We start from the raw sequence: 18,781 nt of genomic DNA on the forward strand, positions 1-18,781 counted from the left end.
ATTAAATTCTTGGTGTTCACTTCTTGGAGAACTAGGAAAAAGCCAGCACTCTAGAAGTACCCTTGATGCCTCGTTCTAATCACAACCCTCTTACTATGGCAGTCACTTTTTTTTTTTTTTTTTTAATCCTCACTGGAGGACACTTTTCCATCCTTTGTTCAGATAGTGTGGGAGGAAGAGAGATAGAAACATGATGTGAAAGGGACACATCGAGTGGTCGCCACCCACTCGACCCAACCAGGGCTGGGGACAAACCACAACCAAGGCACATGCCCCCAGCGGAACCGAATCCAGGTCTCTGCGGACCGCAGGCCGACGCTCCAACCGCTGAATCAAACCGGCCAGGGCGGTCACTAACTTTTAACGCATAGGTTTGCTGAGCTTGTTTTTGTATTTTACAGAAATGAAAACATACAATATTTACTATTTATGTCAAACTTCACTTCTTCAACACTATGTTTATGAAATTCAAATTTGAGGACTAGATGAATTGTATTCACTCTCATTGGTGGATATTTTTCAATTTACACTCTGTTATAGATGATCATTTGGCTATTAAAAGTATTGCTGGTATGAGTATACTGGAAAATGTCTTTGGCTGAATGTATGGACATATTAATTTGAGAAATGTGTGTATGGGTTGAACCAAAGGGTTATGCATATAAATATCTTTAATTTTAGTAGATACCTTAAAAAATGTTCCCAAGTGGTTGTACCAACTTACACTACAAAGAATGGTATGACGGTGTTGTCATTTTGCTGTTTTTTGTCTCTTAATTTTAGCTTTTCTTGTGAGAAGGTAGTGACACCTCATATTAATTTAATTTGAATTTCCATGACTAAAGTTTAAGTAACTTTACATGTGATTCCTTATTGTAGCATTATATCCTACCGAACCAGATACCACTACGTCAAGAATAGAGGTAGCATTATATCCTACCAAACCAGGCACCACTACGTCAAGAGCAGACCTTGTTTGCACATCATTGGCTCTCCAAAACCACTCTACCTCGCCCATTCTTCAAATACCTAGCTTTAATTCTCATACAGTTAAGATTATACTAAACATTATCCTGCTTCTTTCATCTCCCTACTGCCCCTAAATTGAACATTTCCCAGTTTCAGATTAATTTTTAATCTCGTGCTAACTTGTTCACATTTCAACAATTGAAAACATCTAGACTTCAGGAAGACATGCCTGTCGAAAAATTTCCGCTCGTGGATTCAGGAGGGGAACACGAGCCCTCAGTGTAGTTACCCATATTACCTCCCTGAGGTCGCTAGTGTGAACCCTGTTCCCAAGAGTTTTGTGGGACCTGCAGTCCATCTCCGAGAAGTATCAAGCACTTCCGCTTGAAGAGGGTGAGAATGTGGACCGAGTTCTCCTGGGGCTTTCTGGGAAGTGTAGTTCGCAGAGACTCAGATACTTCCGTATAGGCACAGGCGGGGCAGGGGAATTCTGGGAAGTGTATTTCCAAGGGCAGCACTTCCGCTCTGGGTGCCCAGGTTACCTGCTGCATTCCATTCGCTGTGGTAAGTCGGCTCCGTGTTTGACCAACTTTCCGAACTTCTGAGGGTCATGATACCGACCCGGCCATCGATTTAGGAGAAAGAGGTTGTATGCGAAAACGATGGTTTCAGGGCTTGGGCGGCAGGCATTCTCCTTGGCGGAGCCTCTTTGTGTTTGGGGCGGGCGGGTCGTGCACCTCCAGCGCTTGCCGCCTCCCCAGGCCGCGCACCTTCCACCCGGGCTGCGGTTTCCCGAGGTAGAACGTTGGATGAATTACCTAAATTTCTCTCTCCGATGTTTTTCCGTAACATTGGGATGGCGTTACTACCTTTCTAATACAGCGGTTTGAAAGTTAAAACGAGACAATATACATAAAAGTCTCAAGGCAGTTTTACTAGGTGGTAAAATGGTGGCTACTTGTTATTAATGCTGTTTAGTTTGGGGAAGCGCTCATTTCCCTGAAAACCGTGAAGTCGATGGGTTCAGAGCTCCAGCTGCAGTGCTCCCTGGCACTTCTCCTTGATCTCTGTGGGAAGCTAGACCTCCAAACCATTTCTGGCTGGAAAGGAGGAGGGAGTGGGGAAGCACGATAGCTCTGTGATTTCTCAGGGATCGCGATGTTAAAAACAAGACAAGGCCCCAAATGGAGTCACTTATGCTACGTTCCGTGTTAGCAAACTCAGACTTAATAACAATTTCAGTTCTCCCGGAAGTGGAATCTTAAACTAGTCGATCAGGAATCTCCAGATTAGCACTTGTTAGGGCATCTACCTGGTGGACCTTTGCCATCTGCTAAAGGAGCGTGACCTTGCAAAACCAAGCTGCTGTTTTTTGTTTTTTGTTTCTAATATAGCTTCTTGTATTCTTTCATTCTGCATATGTATTTTAAAATCTTTCATTCTGGGAGCTCCTTTCTGTTTGCTGTGTTGGACGCCACCCAATTCATGAATCAATGAACAAAGCCAATAAGATCTTTAAAAATTACCCAAGTTGGATTTTGTTTTTTAATAAACAGAGACATAATCTAATATTTCAGAGCCTCCTATTCCCCCCCAGGCATTAATTCTCAAAAAGGAGTGTATTTCTTGTTGTACCATTGTTAGTAAGTCTGCAAATTGTCGGTATCCTAGAAATTATTTACGATAAATTGAAAACACCAAGGCCTAGCTGTTGCCAGCTATCAGCTGCCCTCGCTATTTTTTTATTTTATTTTTTTTCCTTTATTGATTTTAGAGAGAGGAAGTGAGAGGGGGAGAGAGATGGAAACATCAATGAGAGAGAACATTGATTGGCCGCATCCTGCATGACCCCTATTGGGAATTGGGCCCACAACCTGGGCATGTGTCCTTACCGGAAATCGGACCCGTGACCTCTTGGTGCATGGGTCGACGTTCAACCACTGAGGCACACCGGCTAGACTATTTTTTTATTCACACTTTTGTCATACCTCTTTTTTTTAATCTCTGAAAATTTTGAATTGTGCTGTAACATGGTTCTTCTTTGCCCTTAAATATTTGTGTATATTTTCTAAGAACAAGGACATTCTCTTCCATAATCACAGTAGCATGATTAAAATCAGGAAACTAATTATATTGTCAATATACTGTTATCTAATCCACAGTCCATATTTAAATTTGTTCTGTTTTTCATTTAAAATCCTTAAAACTGTTTTTCTCCCAATTAAGACCAGTATTTTGGATTGCTTTTTTGCTCTCTATTTTCTGTTATTTCTTTTAATACAGAATGATTTCTTAGCCTCCATTACTTACTTTCTTCATGATGTTTTTGAAGGGTATAGGCAAGTTAATTTGGAGAAAGTTCATCATTTGAAGTTTACCTGATATATTTCACAATTTGATTTATTGTTGATAAGTTCCATATACTTTTCAGCTAATTTAACAAGAACCAAAGGATGTTTTCTGGCTTTATATTGCTGATAGCAGCTTTGTTCACTTGGAGAAGGAACTGTCTGTCCCATTTCTCCACTGAAGTTACCACTTCTCTTTTTGTAAATACTTTTCTATGGAGAGACATTTTTATTGATAAAGATGAGTTTTCCTGTTTTTCCCACTATTTTATTTATTCAGATATAAATACTATATCCATATGGACTTATAATCTAGTGTTAATTAAAATGAAATGTAGCTTATTAAATGATTCTTAAAAACAACTGACATGTATTTTACACATAGTTTTGCCTTTCCATGTGTACAATTCAATGATTTTTGTAACATTATTGAGTGGTGCAACTTGTACAATAATTCAGTTTTAGAACATTTTCATTTCTACAGTAAGATTGTTTATTCCCCTGGGTGGAGGTAGGCAAAGGGAGGGGGATGGAGAACATCTGTGACCGTATCAACAATAAATAATTTAAATTAAAAACAAAAAACAGCCCTGGCCGGTTTGGCTCAGTGATTAGAGCGTCGACCTGCGGTCCAGAGAGACCCCGGTTCGGTTCCCGCTAAGGGCATGTACCTCGGTTGCAGTTTGTCCCCGGCCCTGGTTGGTTGTGCGGGTGGCAGCCACTCGATGTGTCCCTTTCACGTCGATGTTTCTCTCTCTCTCTCTCTCTCTCTCTCTCTCTTCCTCTCTCTCCCTCCCACTCTACCTGAACAAAAAATGGAAAAATGTCCTCGGGTGAGGATGATAAGAAAAAAAAAAAAAAACAGCCCTGGGCGGTTTGGCTCAGCGATTAGAGCATCCGCCTGCAGTCCAGAGAGACCTGGGTTCGGTTCCTGCTAAGGGCATGTACCTCAGTTGCAGTTTGTCCCCGGCCCTGGTTGAGTCGTGCGGGTGGCAACCACTCGATGTGTCCCTTTCACGTCAATGTTTCTCTCTCTCTCTCTCTCTCCCCCTCCCACTCTATCTGAACAAAATATGGAAAAGTGTCCTCAGGTGAGGATTAAAACAAAAAAACAGTCTTTTGTTTATTCCCATGTATAGTTAATTTCTGTTTTCACACCCTGAACAACTACTAGCTTACTTCATGTCTTTGTGAACCTTTTATTTAAATGGGATCATACAATATGTGGTCTTTCAAGACTGGCTCTTTCATTATAATGTTTCAACATCCATGTTGTAGTATATATTATAACATTATTCCTTTTTATTGCCTGTGAATATTTCATTGTGGACATACCACACTTTTCCTATCTATTCACCCACGTAGGTGGATATTTTAGTTGTTTCCTGTTTGGGGTTCTTATTAATAAGAATTTTATAAACTATGTGTAAGTTTTTGTGTGGAGCTATGTTTTCAAAAAAATTTTTCTAGAATCTTGTGTTTCTTTTTTTTATCCTCACCCGAGGGCATTTTTCCATTTTTTGTACAGATAGAGTGGGAGGGAGAGAGAGAGAGAAACATCGACGTGAAAGGGACACATCGAGTGGCTGCCACCCACACGACCAACCAGGGCCAGGGACAAACTGCAACCGAAGTACGTGCCCTTAGCGGGAACCGAACCCGGGTCTCTCCAGACCGCAGGCCGACGCTCTAACCGCTGAGCCAAACCGGCCAGGGCTAGAATCTTGTGTTTCTTAATATAGATACTAGAAAACAATGTTTGTGTGTGTGTGTTTTTTAAGAAAACAGTTGTCCATAGCAATTTAAAAGTTATTACTAAGGTAAAACATTATGAGGAAAGACAGTGAGGCAGTCAACAGATTTTTCAGAAGTTATGAATGATTGTCACAGAACAGAACAGTCACGAGAGAAGTCCAGGTACCATACAATTATTTTTTGGTAGGATCACATTATAAGACCACTTTCACATAATGAACTATCATCTTTTTTTTTTTTTTTAATCCTTACCTGAGGATATTTTTCCATTTATTTTCAGTGGGAGGGAGAGAAAGAGAAACATCGATGTAAGAGAGACACATTGACTGGTTGCCTCCCACTTGACCCTGACCAGGGCCGGGGATGAACCGCAACTGAGGTACATGCCCTTGACTGGAATCGAACCCACGACTCCTTGGTCCATGGGCTGACACTCAACTGCTGAGCCAAACCTGCCAGAGCCAAAGTATCATCTTTTTTTTTTACAATAGCTACAAAAATAAAAAACCCTGGTAGTATTCAAAGTCCTGTCTTGCTCTAAACAGTTCAGTTGAAAGTTGTACAGATGACACAGTTGAGGAAAAGAGATGTTATTAATTTGCCTAAGACAACCCAACTTAGTGAGAAGCTGAACTAGGATTCGAACCCAGATATTGCTGCCCCAGAGATGATTCTTGGTTGGGATATTATGTTGTCTCAATTTGTATCATACCAGAACCTGATTTGCTACCTTGGGTGCCACAAGGCAGTGTTGGAGATGGTGCCAATGTGTGTGTTGTACAGGAATCAAGGCCCTGCTGTGCTCTCTTCAAGCTGTGTACAGCTGCAGCCACCTCAAGAAAGGGGCTCCTTGGCCAATTCACAGTTCGAGTTCATGGAGGTGAACAACATCCTGATCACCCTTTCATGTCCTTTTCTGTCTTTGCAGACACTACTGGGCACAGTTCTGCATACCAGGACTCTGTATATCTCAGGAATCTGTACATTTGCAGAAGTAAGAAGAAAATGACCACATTTAAGGTGCATATGGCTCTCCTTTCTTACTGTTAAAATTCCATCTCACTGTTCAGAAGGTTACATGTATTTTTCTTTTCTTGAGATCACTCAAGGAGAGCACCGGACATTTAAAGACCTGTTGACTTTGTACTTGTTTATTTTTTATTTTTATTTATTTTTTAATCCTCACCTGAGGATTTTTTTTTTTTTCTATTTATTTTTAGATACAGTGGAAGGGCAGGGGAAGGGCGGAACATAGATGTGAGAGAGACATATCGATTGGTTCCTTCTCGCATGACCCTGACCAGGGCTGGGACAAACCGCCACTGAGGTAAATGCCCTTGACCAGAATCGAACCTGCGACTTTTTGGTCTGCAGGCCGATGCTCTAACCTCTGAGCCAAACCAGTCAGGGCGAATTTGTACTTCTTTATAGTGTTTGCTTTGTTTTGTCATTATTTTATTTCAAAAATAAGTGTGGACAAATTAGTAAAGATCACCAGTTCTCCAACCTGATTACTTCACTGATGGCATGTTAACTGTTACTTCCTCGTGTACATCCATAACTGTATTAATGTGCTTGATTACATCTTACATTAAATATTGCTTTTTCATTCAGTATTACAGCATTTATTATTTATGGCTATGTGGTATTTCTATTAAATTGATATGCTTTTTTATTTTTAACTACTTACCTACCACTCAAAGACATTGAGGTGGTTTAGGAATTTTGTTGTATTAAGAACATTGCAATGAAAATTTTTCTACCTGCCAACTTTTCTCCAAAAAACCAATTCTCCAAATAATATTCCTATTGTTTTTTGTTCTCAACGTACTAGGAGCTCAATGTTGAAAAAGTGCATTTGCTAGACACCCCCATTGGAATTTTATAGATGGGATATTCAAATACGGCATAGCACAATAGGCTCTAACTGCTGCTTTACATAGATGTTGTTGGAAATTTTCACACAGGAAGAGCTAGATTTTGTCTTTCCTATGTCTGTCATACCCTATATGTCTTTTACTTACTGATCAACTTTTTTTTTTTTTTTATACTTCTCACCTGAGGATATTTTTCTATTTATCTCCAGATAGAGTGGGAGGAAGGGAGAGAGGAGAGAGAGAGAAACATCGACTGGTTGCCTCCTGCATGACCCCGAACAGAGCTGGGGATGAACTGCAACCAAGGTACGTGCCCTTGGCCGGAACCAAACCCTCAACTCATTGGTCTGCGAGCTGACACTCGACCGCTGAGCCAAACCAGCCAGGGAAACCACTTATCTTTTTACAGTCTGCATAATTTTTTTTTATCCTCACCCGAGGACATTTTTTTTTTTTTTTTTTTAAATCCTCACCCAAGGACATTTTTTGATATTTTGTTCAGATAGAGTGGGAGGGAGAGGGAGAGAAACATTGACATGAAAGGGACACATCAAGTGGCTGCCACCCGCACGACCAACCAAGACCGGGGACAAACTGCGACCAAGGTACGTGCCCTTAGCGGGAACCGAACCTGGGTCTCTCTGGACCGCAGGCCAATGCTCTGACCACTGAGCCAAACAGGCCAGGGCCAGCCTGCATAATTTTACCTTTTCCATAATATTATATGGTTGGAATTGTGCATACATAGCATTTCAGACTGGCTTCTTTTACTTAGTAATGTGTGTTAAAGTTACCTCCATGTCTTTTTGAGACTTAATAGCTCTTTTTTTTTTTTAGAATTAAATTATACTCTGATCTGGATATACTACAGTTTATACATTTGTCACCTGAAGGATATCTTGGTTGCCTCCGGTTATAAACTAAGGTATAACCTTGGTTTGAAACGTCCAGTCTTGCTGTGACTGGTGTGACTCAGTTGTTTGGGCATGGTCTCGGCACCAAAAGGTTCCTGATTCAATCCCTTGTCAGGGCAACCAATGAATGCATAAATAAGTGGAACAACAAATTGATGTCTCTCTCGCTCTCACAAATCGGTAAATTAAAAAAAAAAAGTCCAGTCTTGCTGTATATGCCAGGCACTTACTCCTTCAAGCTGTTTGATAAGGAGGTTCTTGATCTCATCTTCCATTTAAATAGGTGAAAACTGAGAAACCTGCTTAGGTTCACATAGGAAACCAAGCAAGTGTCAAGGAATATTAGTCATTCTGTTTGAAAGGACAGATAAGAAGATAGCATCTGCTCTATGCTGATTGAGATTACATGTTTTTGGTGTTGTAGGAGGCAGTGACGTTCAAGGATGTGACTGTGGTATTCACAGAGGAGGAGCTGGAGCTGTTGGACCTGTCCCAGAGGAAGCTGTACCGAGACGTGATGCTGGAGAACTTCCGGAACCTGGTCTCAGTGGGTGAGGACAGGAGCCTTCTATAACTGAATGTCAGCCCCCAAGAGTGGCTTTGTATCCTTAGGTGTTCAAGGCTTTGGAGCCCTTGAATTGGTTCCCTGAGTTTGGAGGTCTGACTTTACTATAGGGGACACAGAGTGGGAATTCTTTTGGTTTTTATCAACAGGCAAGTTTGTGTTTTGTTAAGGAATACTGTAAATGCACAGTATACTGCTCTACCTTATCCGTTTCTGAGCCTTCCATGAGTTATAAAACCAGTTGAGCCCTACTCTCTATTTTAAAAAAAATCCTCAACTGAGAATATGTTTTTATTGATTTTTAGAGGGAGAGAGAGAAACATCAATGTAAGAGAGAAAAATCGATCTGTTGCCTCCCACACACACCCCGACCAGGCATCAAACCTGAAACCTAGGTATGTACCCTGACCGGAAATCGAACCTGAGGCCTTTTGGTGTACAGGTTGACACTCCAACCAACTGACCCACCCAGCCAGGGCCCTACTCTCAGGTTTTAAGGAAATAAATTTGATAACATTAATCCTTCTCACACTCTTCCAAAAAATTTGAGTAGGAAGTACTTCCTAACTCATATGTGTATGGGTCTTTTTAAAATTTTATTTTGAGAGTATGTTTATGAAAGCTGAGGACAGTGAAGCAAAAGTAGGACTTAGGGTAGAGGAAGCAACAGGAAAGAGCATAGGTGATGTTCTGCACTGGCTTAAGAAATGTTATAAGAAAGAAGTGAGCCATACTGTGCTGTGTGGCCTCACTGAGAAGTAAAAGTCACAGTGAAAGAATTGAGCCAAGGTGGGGCTGCTTTTAGCTCACTGAAAAGTTTAGGATAGAAGAAGCAACAGGAGAGAGTCTAGACGGTGCTCTGCTTTGGCTCTTTAGAAATGTCATGAGAAAGAAGTAAGTCATGGTTGGGCTGCTGTTAGCTCACTGAAAAGTTAGGGGAAAGTGGGCCTTGAGGATAGAGTCAGGGGGTAAGCCTGGGACAAGCTACAGTTGTCCATTGTTCCCCTGGTTGCAAGTTTTATGGGGACCCTTAGAGTTTAGGAGAGAAAAGTAAAGATACACACCTGAGAGGGAAGAAAGGGTATGGACATTCTCCAGAGAGACAGCCTACCTGTATGGGTCTTGACAAATGACTTTTTTTCAAATTGATCATTTTTTTAAAAATGTTTGAAAAACACTGCTTTTGATTACAAGAAGAGTATGTAGTGGGAAACTAATTTTCCAGGAAAGTTTACCTAGAATGTTTTGGTTTAAGCACATGACTTTGCGTGTTCACAGGGCATCAAACATTCAAACAAGACACAGTTCACTTTGTAAGGGGAAGAAAGTTTTGGATGATGGATATGGCAGCCCAAAGAAAAGGGAATTCAGCCCTGGCTAGTGTGACTTGGTTGGTGGGAGCGTTGTCCCATACACAAAAGGTTGTGGGTTTGATTCTCAGTCAGGGCACATACCTGAGTTTCAGGTTCGATCCCTGGTTGGGGTGTGTACTGGAGGCAACCAGTCAGTGTTTCTCTCTCACATCCATGTTTCTCTATGTGTGCGTGTGTGTGTCTCTCTCTCTAAAAATCAATGAAAATGTCCTCAGGTGAGGATTTAAAAATATATATACTTTTAATTCCTTTATGGCTTCTTTTTTACAACCACTTAAAGTGGCTCTTGGAGTCTGGAGTCCCCTGTGATCTGCTCTGTGTCCCCATTCCCTCTCTAAATACATCTCTTATCCTCCTCCCTCTTGCTTTATTTTCCCATCCACATTGTCCTCCTTGCTGTTCCTCAGACCTGGCAAAGAGACTATACATTGCCTGTTGCTGCTGTAACAAATTACTATAAACAGCAGAGCTCACCACAAAATTTTATTATATTTTAGTGAAGTATGTCATGTCTCACTGAGCTAAAGTCAAGGTGTCTGTAGGGCTATGTGTCTTTCTGGATGCTCTAGGGAGGACCCTTTCCCTTGGGTGACCAGTCTCTAAGGCCTGCTCAATTCCTTGGCTCTTGTTTTCCTTTCTCCATCTTCAAAGCCATCAACATTTGCATTTCTGACCATTCTTCTGTACTCTTCCTATGTCACTCTTATGACTCTGTCTTTCACCCCTTGGGACCCTTCTGATTACATTGGTCCCTCCCAGATAATCCAGGGTGTTCTTCCCATTTTTATGGTCAGCTGATTAGCAACCCAATTTCCCTTTGTTGTGTAATAACATGTTTATAGGTTCTGGGAATTGGATGTGGACATCTTTCAGGAATCATTATTAAGTATACCACAGAAGCTTTTCCTTCAGGGTCCTTTACTTATTTTTTCCTGGAATATTTTTGGGAGGATATTTTCCCATTGAATTTTTTTTTTTAAATAGAAATGGCCCTGGTCAGTTTGGCTCAGCAGTTAGAGTGTCGGCCTGCGGTCCAGAGAGACCCACGTTCAGTTTTCACTAAGAGCACGTACCTTGGTTGCAGTTTGTCCCTTGTCCTGGTTGGGGTTGTGCAGGAGGCAGCCACTTGATGTGTCCCTTTCATGTCAATGTTTCTCTCTCTCTTTCTCTTCCTCTCTCTCCCTCCCACTCTATCTGAACAAAAAATGGAAAAATGTTCTCGGGTGAGAATTAAAAAAAAAAAAAGATAGAAATGAAGGGAGGGAGGAAGGAAGGAAGGGAGAGAGAGAGAGAGACATCTATGTGAGAGAACACATTGATTGGTTGCCTGCCACATGACCCTGACCAAGGCCAGGGATCAAACCTGCAATCTAGGTACATGAACCTGACTAAGAATTGAACCTGTGACCCTTTGATCCATGATCTGAAGCTCTAATCAATGGGTAAACCCAGCCAGGGCTGTCTGGAATATTCTTTCACCTAAAATCCTACTGGCCCTTTCCTTCTTCCTTCATTGCGTGCTCAGTTTCAGTATCATAACACTGGCCTTCTGACCACCCTATTTAAAATAACAATCCTATCTTTACTTGCCTGATACTTTGTCTCATATATATATATATTTTTTATTTTTATTTTTTATTTTTTTATCCTCACCCGAGGACATTTTTCCATTTTTTGTTCAGGTAGAGTGGGAGGAAGAGAGAGGAACAGAGAGAGAGAGAGAAACATCGATGTGAAAGGAACACATCGAGTGGCTGCCACCCGCACAACCGACCCGGGCCGGGGACAAACTGCAACCGAGGTACGCGCCCTTAGTGGGAACCGAACCAGGGTCTCTCAGGACTGCAGGCCGATGCTCTAACCGCTGAGCAAACTGGCCAGGGCTGTCTCATATACTTTCCACACGACCCAACCAGGGCCGGGGACAAACTGCAACCAAGGTACATGCCCTTAGCGGGAACCAAACCCGGGTCTCTCCGGACCGCAGGCCGACGCTCTAACCGCTGAGCCAAACCGGCCAGGGCTCATATACTTTTATTATCACTTCTCTCTCTGCAGGAATATAATCTGCAGAAGGAGAATTGTAATTGTTTTATTTATTGCTGTATCCTTAGTGCCTAGAATAGTCCTGGGACATGGCAAATACCTGTAAATATTTATTGAGTTATTGGATAGGTGGGCCTTACTGTCTTTCCTGCTGGTAGTGATGTTTTGATAGCTTCTATTCTGTTTATTTTTCTAAATGCTTATTACAAACTTTTAAATTTATTTCATAGCTCACTGAAGGCCTGTGGTTTTCTATTTAAAAAGCTGATATGAAAGACCAACTTATCTACATCCAAAGATTTTCCACACTGTTTTCAAACAGATAGTCCAGAACCTGCATAAGAAACCATTGCATAGACCCTCATGTTTTCTTTTCACCCAGGTCACTCCAGGACTCATGGAGACAGCTAATAAGTGATCTGTACAACAGAGCAAATTAAAGATACTGAGGCCCTGGCCAGTTTGGCTCAGCGGTTAGAGCATTGGCCTGTGGTCCGGAGAGACCCGGGTTCAGTTCCCGCTAAGGGCATGTACCTCGGTTGCAGTTTGTCCCCGGCCCTGGTTGGTCGTGCGGGTGGCAGCCACTCGATGTGTCCCTTCGCGTCGATGTTTCTCTCTCTCTCTCCCTTCCTCTCTCTCCCTCCCACTCTATCTGTACAAAAAAAAATGGAAAAAATATCCTCAGGTGAGGATTAAAAAAAAAAAGATACTGAGAACATTTCTTGTCTCCAAATGACTGACTACCCATCCAGTTTCCAGTTTCTTCTTACTTAGATGCCCTCAGCAGGATTGTATATTTGTGTGTGTGCACTTGACTCATATCCCAGAGAAGCTTCTAAGCGTTGTGATTGTGACTACACTGAGGAACTGCCATCCCTGTGGCTTTCCTGGAGCCTGCCATAGGAGGCATATTCATTTCTGAGTAGTAATTCCTTAGTGGGGATTCTGTGGTCTTCTCTAAACAGTTCCCCCACAGATGAGAAAAAAAGAATCTATATTCCCTGAGCTCTCAGACAATAATCAGCTTGCAGGCTGCCTGTCTTTTGCACGATTTGCCCATCTCCAGCCCACCTGCTTCTTATAAGGTTGACATCCACATCACTGTCACCAGGTTTCTCCTCCATGTGCAAGGAGGGGAAGAAAGAGGATGAAAGTAACATCAGTTACACATCTGAATGTTGTCTATCCCTGATCATTTTTGGTTAAAAATATGGTGTATATTTTTGCAGCTTTATTTTCTACAAATTTAGCCATTATACAAGTGCTACAGAATAATGATTTCACATGATTTTCCTTTATTTTTATAGAGACATAATTGTCTCATTTTCAACTGGTGAACGATATAACCTGGAAGGTATCGAGAAACTGCCCACTCAAAATTGTCACATCCTCAAAGAGACTTCTATGTCCTCTACCCAAAATTATTTTAAAGTGACAATTTATTAAATTTAACCATAAACTATAATATCTGTTAAGATGTACACACTCACCTAGCAGTACTTTTCCAAGGTTCTGCCCTTGGAACTTATATTTCCATTTGACTAATTTGTTTAATTAAGGACTTGTTAAGTTCCTAAACCAAGTTTTCACGTTTTTTATACAACAAGCCATCCTAAGAAATGCATCTTTCAGTGTAACCAAAGGAAATACTATACATATGTGTAGATTTATATGTATGACTGTGCGAGACAATTTGTGCAATGACCTCATTTCTGCTGGTGATGATGGTCTGATAGTTTCTGTCCTGATTCTTTTTTCCAAGCATTTATTGCATGATTTGAAATTTATTTTACAGCTAACTAAAAGGCTGCTGTTTTCGATCTAAAAATTGATGTGAAGCCCTGGCCGGTTTGGCTCAGCAGTTGGAGGGTTGGCCTGCGGTCCAGAGAGACCCGGGTTCAGTTCCTGCTAAGGGCACGTACCTCCGTTGCAGTTTGTCCCCAGCCCTGGTTGGGTCATGTGGGTGGCAGCCACTAGATGTGTTCGTTTCATGTTAATGTTTCTCTCTCTCTCTCTCTCTCTCTCTCTCTCTCTCTCTCTCTCTCTCTCTCTCTCCCCCTCACACTCTATCTGAACAAAATATCGAAAAGTGTCCTCAGGTGAGGATTTAAAAAAAAAAATTGATGTGAAAGCCCAGTTTCTCTCCATCCAAAGTTTTTCCACACTCTGTTTCGAAAAAGATAATCCAGAAGCCTCAGAAGAAACCATTACATAGGCCCTTGTGTGTTCATTTCAGCTTTTAATTTTCTCATCACCCTTTATCTATTCCTGTGGGGTATAGACTTGGCTTCATAGCAAAATTGCAGTTTATCAGAAATCTTAACTAAGTTTATGTGTGTATCAACACAGAAAAATAAGATGAACTACACATATTACGTAGAATTTGCAGGGATACTTTGCATATATAGGAACAAACAACTCTAAGTTTTCGATATATAGGATTGTAAAGAGTTTAGCCAACTACAGAGTTTACAGGGAGGGTTTACACTCTTTTCCTACACTTGACACCAACTGCACATTTGGGGGGTTCCCAAACTACCTTCACATTGAATGAGTCTCTAGAAGGCCTGCTAGAACTCACGGAATGCTATTATATTCACGGTTTGTGTTTATTGCAGAGAAGGATTCACCTTATAATTAAGTGAGAGAAAAGGCACAGGAAAGGGAGTCTAGGGAAGAGCCAGACACAGAGTTTCCACTATCCTATCTGCATGGAGTCAAGGCAGTGTTTCTGTATTACCTTTCAACGTAAAGGTGTGAAATTACACACAGAGTATTGCCTATCAGGGAAGCTCACCTGAGCCTCAGTGTCCAGGGTAACTACTAGAGTTGCATCACATGGCCAGTGTACCCTGAATAGTTTCACAAGGTTATTCTGTCTCCTGGTTCACACCACTGGGTAACTGAAAGCTTTATCCACAATCACGTTTTGGTCTTCCTCATGTGATCAACCTCATTCCTAAATCATATTGTTAGACCAGCTGTTGTGACCCCAGATCCTCAGGCTCTCTTTTCAGGCATTACATTTTACATGCTTAGAGCTTATCTCTCAGATGTCAAGGGCAAAGGCCAGGTCCCTTTTTTGGTAAGATTAAGTTTTTTACTACCTAAGGATATGTAACGTAAACCCAAATATACAAAGTATTGATTATGTCACTGCTTTTCCTTAAAGTATGCATTGATCCATATTTCATTGTGTATATAATTTATTTGCTGCATAATTTACTATCCAAGGGTTTATACTGTTTATGAAATTCAGAAGAAATAGCAACAGATTAACGTGTATCATCTTACTATATTTGTTATAAAGTCTTTGGTTTCTACCTTGTACTTCTCATAGGAGACTTGGTAAGGTTCTAAATTGGTTTCATTGATGCTTAGTGGATAAGAACCTACTCGAATACTTCTTGGTTTCTGTAGGCATATAAACCAGAGACCATGATGCATACCCAAAGGACATAGTGTATAGTCCCTGGATTTATTGAAGTTTCATGCTCTCTCCTAAATGTGAAATCTTGAAGACACTGAAAAACAGTCTTCACTTATCCACATCTTTACATTCTCTCTACTTTTAGGAGGCAAGATCCTATATGAGATGGAGACTGTTCCAGAACCAGAACCACATGAAGAACTTTCCTGCTGGCAAATATGGCAACAAATTGCAAGTGACCTAATCAGGAGTCAAGACATGATAAAGTGTTCTCAGTTCCCCAGATATGGTGATTTGACCAGCCAGGTTGGGGCAGGACTATATATAACTCACACAGGCCAGAAATCTGACTGGGGAAATGAATGTAAAACATTCTTTAGTGGTAGCTCCAACTTTTATCTTCCTCAAAAAATACACTCAGGAGAGAAGTCTCACACATGTGGTGAGTGTGGAAAAAGCTTCTTCCATAGCTCAGCACTCCGTATTCATCAGAGAGTTCACTTGGGAGAGAAATGCTATAAGTGTGATAAGTGTGGTAAGGAATTCAGTCAGAGTTCACGTCTGCAAACACATCAGAAAGTCCACAGTGTAGAGAAGCCATTCAAATGTGAGCAGTGTGGGAAAGGCTTCAGTCGTAGGGCAACACTTAGTGACCATTGCAAATTACACTCGGGAGAGAAACCTTATAAGTGTGAGGAGTGTGGGAGGGCCTTCATTCATGCTTACCACCTTCACAACCATCAGAGAGTCCATACTGGGGAAAAACCGTTCAAATGTGATATATGTGGGAAGAACTTCCGTCGTAGATCAGCGCTTAATAGTCATTGTGTGGTCCACACGGGAGAGAAACCATACAAATGTGAAGAATGTGGGAAGTGCTTCAGCTGGTGCTCACATCTTCATATTCATAAGAGTATCCACACGGGACAGAAACCATACAAATGTGACCAGTGTGGAAAGAGCTTCTATTCTAGGGCAGATCTTTATTACCATCAGAGAATTCACAGAGATGAAAAACCCTATAATTGTGAGGTATGTGGGAAGAGCTACAGATGGGCCTCACATCTTTTGGCCCATCAACGAGTCCACAGTGGAGAAAAACCATTCAAATGTGAAGGGTGTGGGAAGAGATTTGGTCGGAAATCATATTTGCAAGCTCATCAAAAAGTCCACGCCAGAGAAAAGCCATACAAGTGTGAGGAGTGTGGGAAGGGCTACGAGACAAGCTTGGATCTTGCTGTGCACCGGAGCATCCACACGGGAGAGAAGCCATATACATGCTGGGTGTGTGGTAAGCACTTAAGTAGGGCTTCACACCTTAAACTTCATCAGAGAGTCCATACTGGAGAGAAACCATACAAATGTGATGTGTGTGGTAAGTTCTTTACTCAGTTTTCACATCTACAGTCTCACCAGAAAGTTCACACAAGGGAGAAACCTTACAAATGCGAGGTATGTGGTAAGCACTTCAGGTCAAGTTCATACTTTAAAATTCATAACAGAAGCCATATTGGTGATAAATTTCGTCCATTCTCAGAGGAAGGAAAACGTTTGTTTCACTAAAGTGAATATTTCAGCCATAGTGCAACATATCCAGTGATTCTGGGATCACACAAATAGGGTAAGGGCGTGAGGGCAGGGAGTTTGTTTGCTGCTGAACCTACACAACCTTAACATTGATTAGTACTTTGTATATGTATTCAGTACTCGTTTGTTTAAATCAATCAGGGGGAGAAAATACATAATATTTAAAAAGGAAATCTGCAAAAATAAACAATTCAGAGAAACGAATGAGTTGAAATGCAGAAATACACTAGGCACCGCATGCCACAGTATTATTTTGTTAGTATCCTTGCAGTTGGCTCCTGTCCTACCTTCTGGCTCTGTACTGAGGCTGGGTTTTTATTTATTTGCGTTTGTCTGGTGTTACATTGGTATATATAGTATGAATTCATCTCATTTTTTATTTTTCTCACAATGCAGACAAACAGTTTTAACTTTGCAATAACTAGCTATTGCACATACCACAATTGAAATTTTCAGCAGTGTAAAGGCAAGGGTTCACAGTAACCCATTACCAGTATCAGATTTAGTGCCAATGATAAAAGTTGTATTAATCTTGAATTCATTGAATTTTAGACTTATGTATTTCCATGCAGACTTTGATATGATTGCCTTCTAATTGTAGCATTTCTTTTGTCAAACTTCTCTGGTAGGGGCTATACCAAATTTGAAGGATGTTTAGTTCCTCAACTTCTTATATTCTTCCCTTATCCTCATGAAATAAATACCAGAAAAATTTGTTGGGACTTTGTAATTTCATCAGATGTATTCATTACTGATGTGGGAATGTCTACATGCTTTTTTTGTAAAATACATCTTTATTACAAGAGTGTGTAAGGTGCAACTCTTTGACTTAAAAATCCTAGTATGAGAATTTAAGATTATGAGATTCAAATAATGAAAAATCAGTAATGCTACAATTTTTAGAATGGAAATAACAAGTGTTCATCAATAGGAACACCTGTTTCTTTGACACACTGTGACTAATTTTAAAATAATGGGTCCCTGCCCTGGCCTGTTTGGCTCAGCAATTAGAGCATTGGCCTGTGGACCAAAGAGTCTCCGGTTCTATTCCAGTCAAGGGCATGTACCTTAGTTGTGGTTTGGTCCCTGGTCCTGGTCAGGGTTGTGCAGGAGGTGACTAATTGATGTGTCTTTCTCACATCCATGTTTCTCCCTCTCTGTCCCCCCTCCCTTCCTCCCTCCCTCTCTATTTGGAGATAAATGGGAAGATATCCATGAGTGAGGATTAAAAAAGTAATTAGTCCTAGAACCTCTCTTATTCATCTACGTACTTGATATTTTGTTACATGTGCCATGTCTTAATAAAAACATTTAATTCTTGAGAGTGTTTAAAAATTTTTTTTTCATTGAAAACCGTCATATTACTACAGAACATTCCAAAAAAGAGGGTGGAAAGAAGTAAGAGCTTATACTTAATATTTTAATGAGCATGCTTCAGTGATGCATATAAGTAACAATTGTATAGAATTTTACAATACTAGGAACAAGATTCATACTGTTTTCTAATTGTGAAAGGGCCTCATTTTGTCTCACTTTACCATGTTCTCAGAGAAACCTCATCTGAGGCTGGTATTCTGTGACTCTTTATGTCCCAAAGGAGAATAACATGGCCTAGCTATGAGTGCCATGCCAGCTTCCAGATGTTAGGGGCTATTTTGTTTTTTGTTTGTTTTTTAGTTAATCCTCACCAGAGGATATTTTTGTATTGATTTTCTTTTTTTCTTTTTTTTGACAGAGTGGGAGGGAGGGAGAAAGAAACATTGATGTGAGAGAGACACATCAATTGATTGCCTCCTGCAGGACCCCAACCAGTGCCAGGGATCTAACCTGCAACCCAGGTATGTACCCTTGACTGAGAATCGAACCCATGCCCCTTTGGTCTCTGGGCTGATGCTCTAACCACTGAGCAAAACTGGC

At 41.0% G+C, this 18,781-nt stretch overlaps 1 protein-coding gene across 1 annotated transcript; it reads left to right on the forward strand.

The window, feature by feature from the left end:
• The first annotated feature begins 1,489 nt into the window (after window positions 1-1,489).
• On the forward strand, window positions 1,490-17,841 carry LOC118639014 (zinc finger protein 234-like). The gene is made up of 4 exons (XM_036275177.1): window positions 1,490-1,533; window positions 6,001-6,092; window positions 8,288-8,414; window positions 15,423-17,841. Exons 2-4 carry the CDS (start codon window positions 6,078-6,080, stop codon window positions 16,838-16,840), a joined length of 1,560 nt encoding a protein of 519 aa, XP_036131070.1. The 5' UTR covers window positions 1,490-1,533; window positions 6,001-6,077; the 3' UTR covers window positions 16,841-17,841.
• Window positions 17,842-18,781: the final 940 nt, after the last annotated feature.

This window comes from Molossus molossus, unplaced genomic scaffold (genome assembly GCF_014108415.1).
Source record: "Molossus molossus isolate mMolMol1 unplaced genomic scaffold, mMolMol1.p scaffold_m16_p_21, whole genome shotgun sequence".
In the NCBI taxonomy this organism is placed as follows: Eukaryota; Metazoa; Chordata; class Mammalia; order Chiroptera; family Molossidae; genus Molossus; species Molossus molossus.

Excerpts from the sequence above, each read along its gene's own strand:
- LOC118639014 (XM_036275177.1), top strand. Across the intron at positions 8,415-15,422 it reads CCGGAACCTGGTCTCAGTGG|GAGGCAAGATCCTATATGAG; the intron begins GTGAGGACAGGA and ends CTCTACTTTTAG.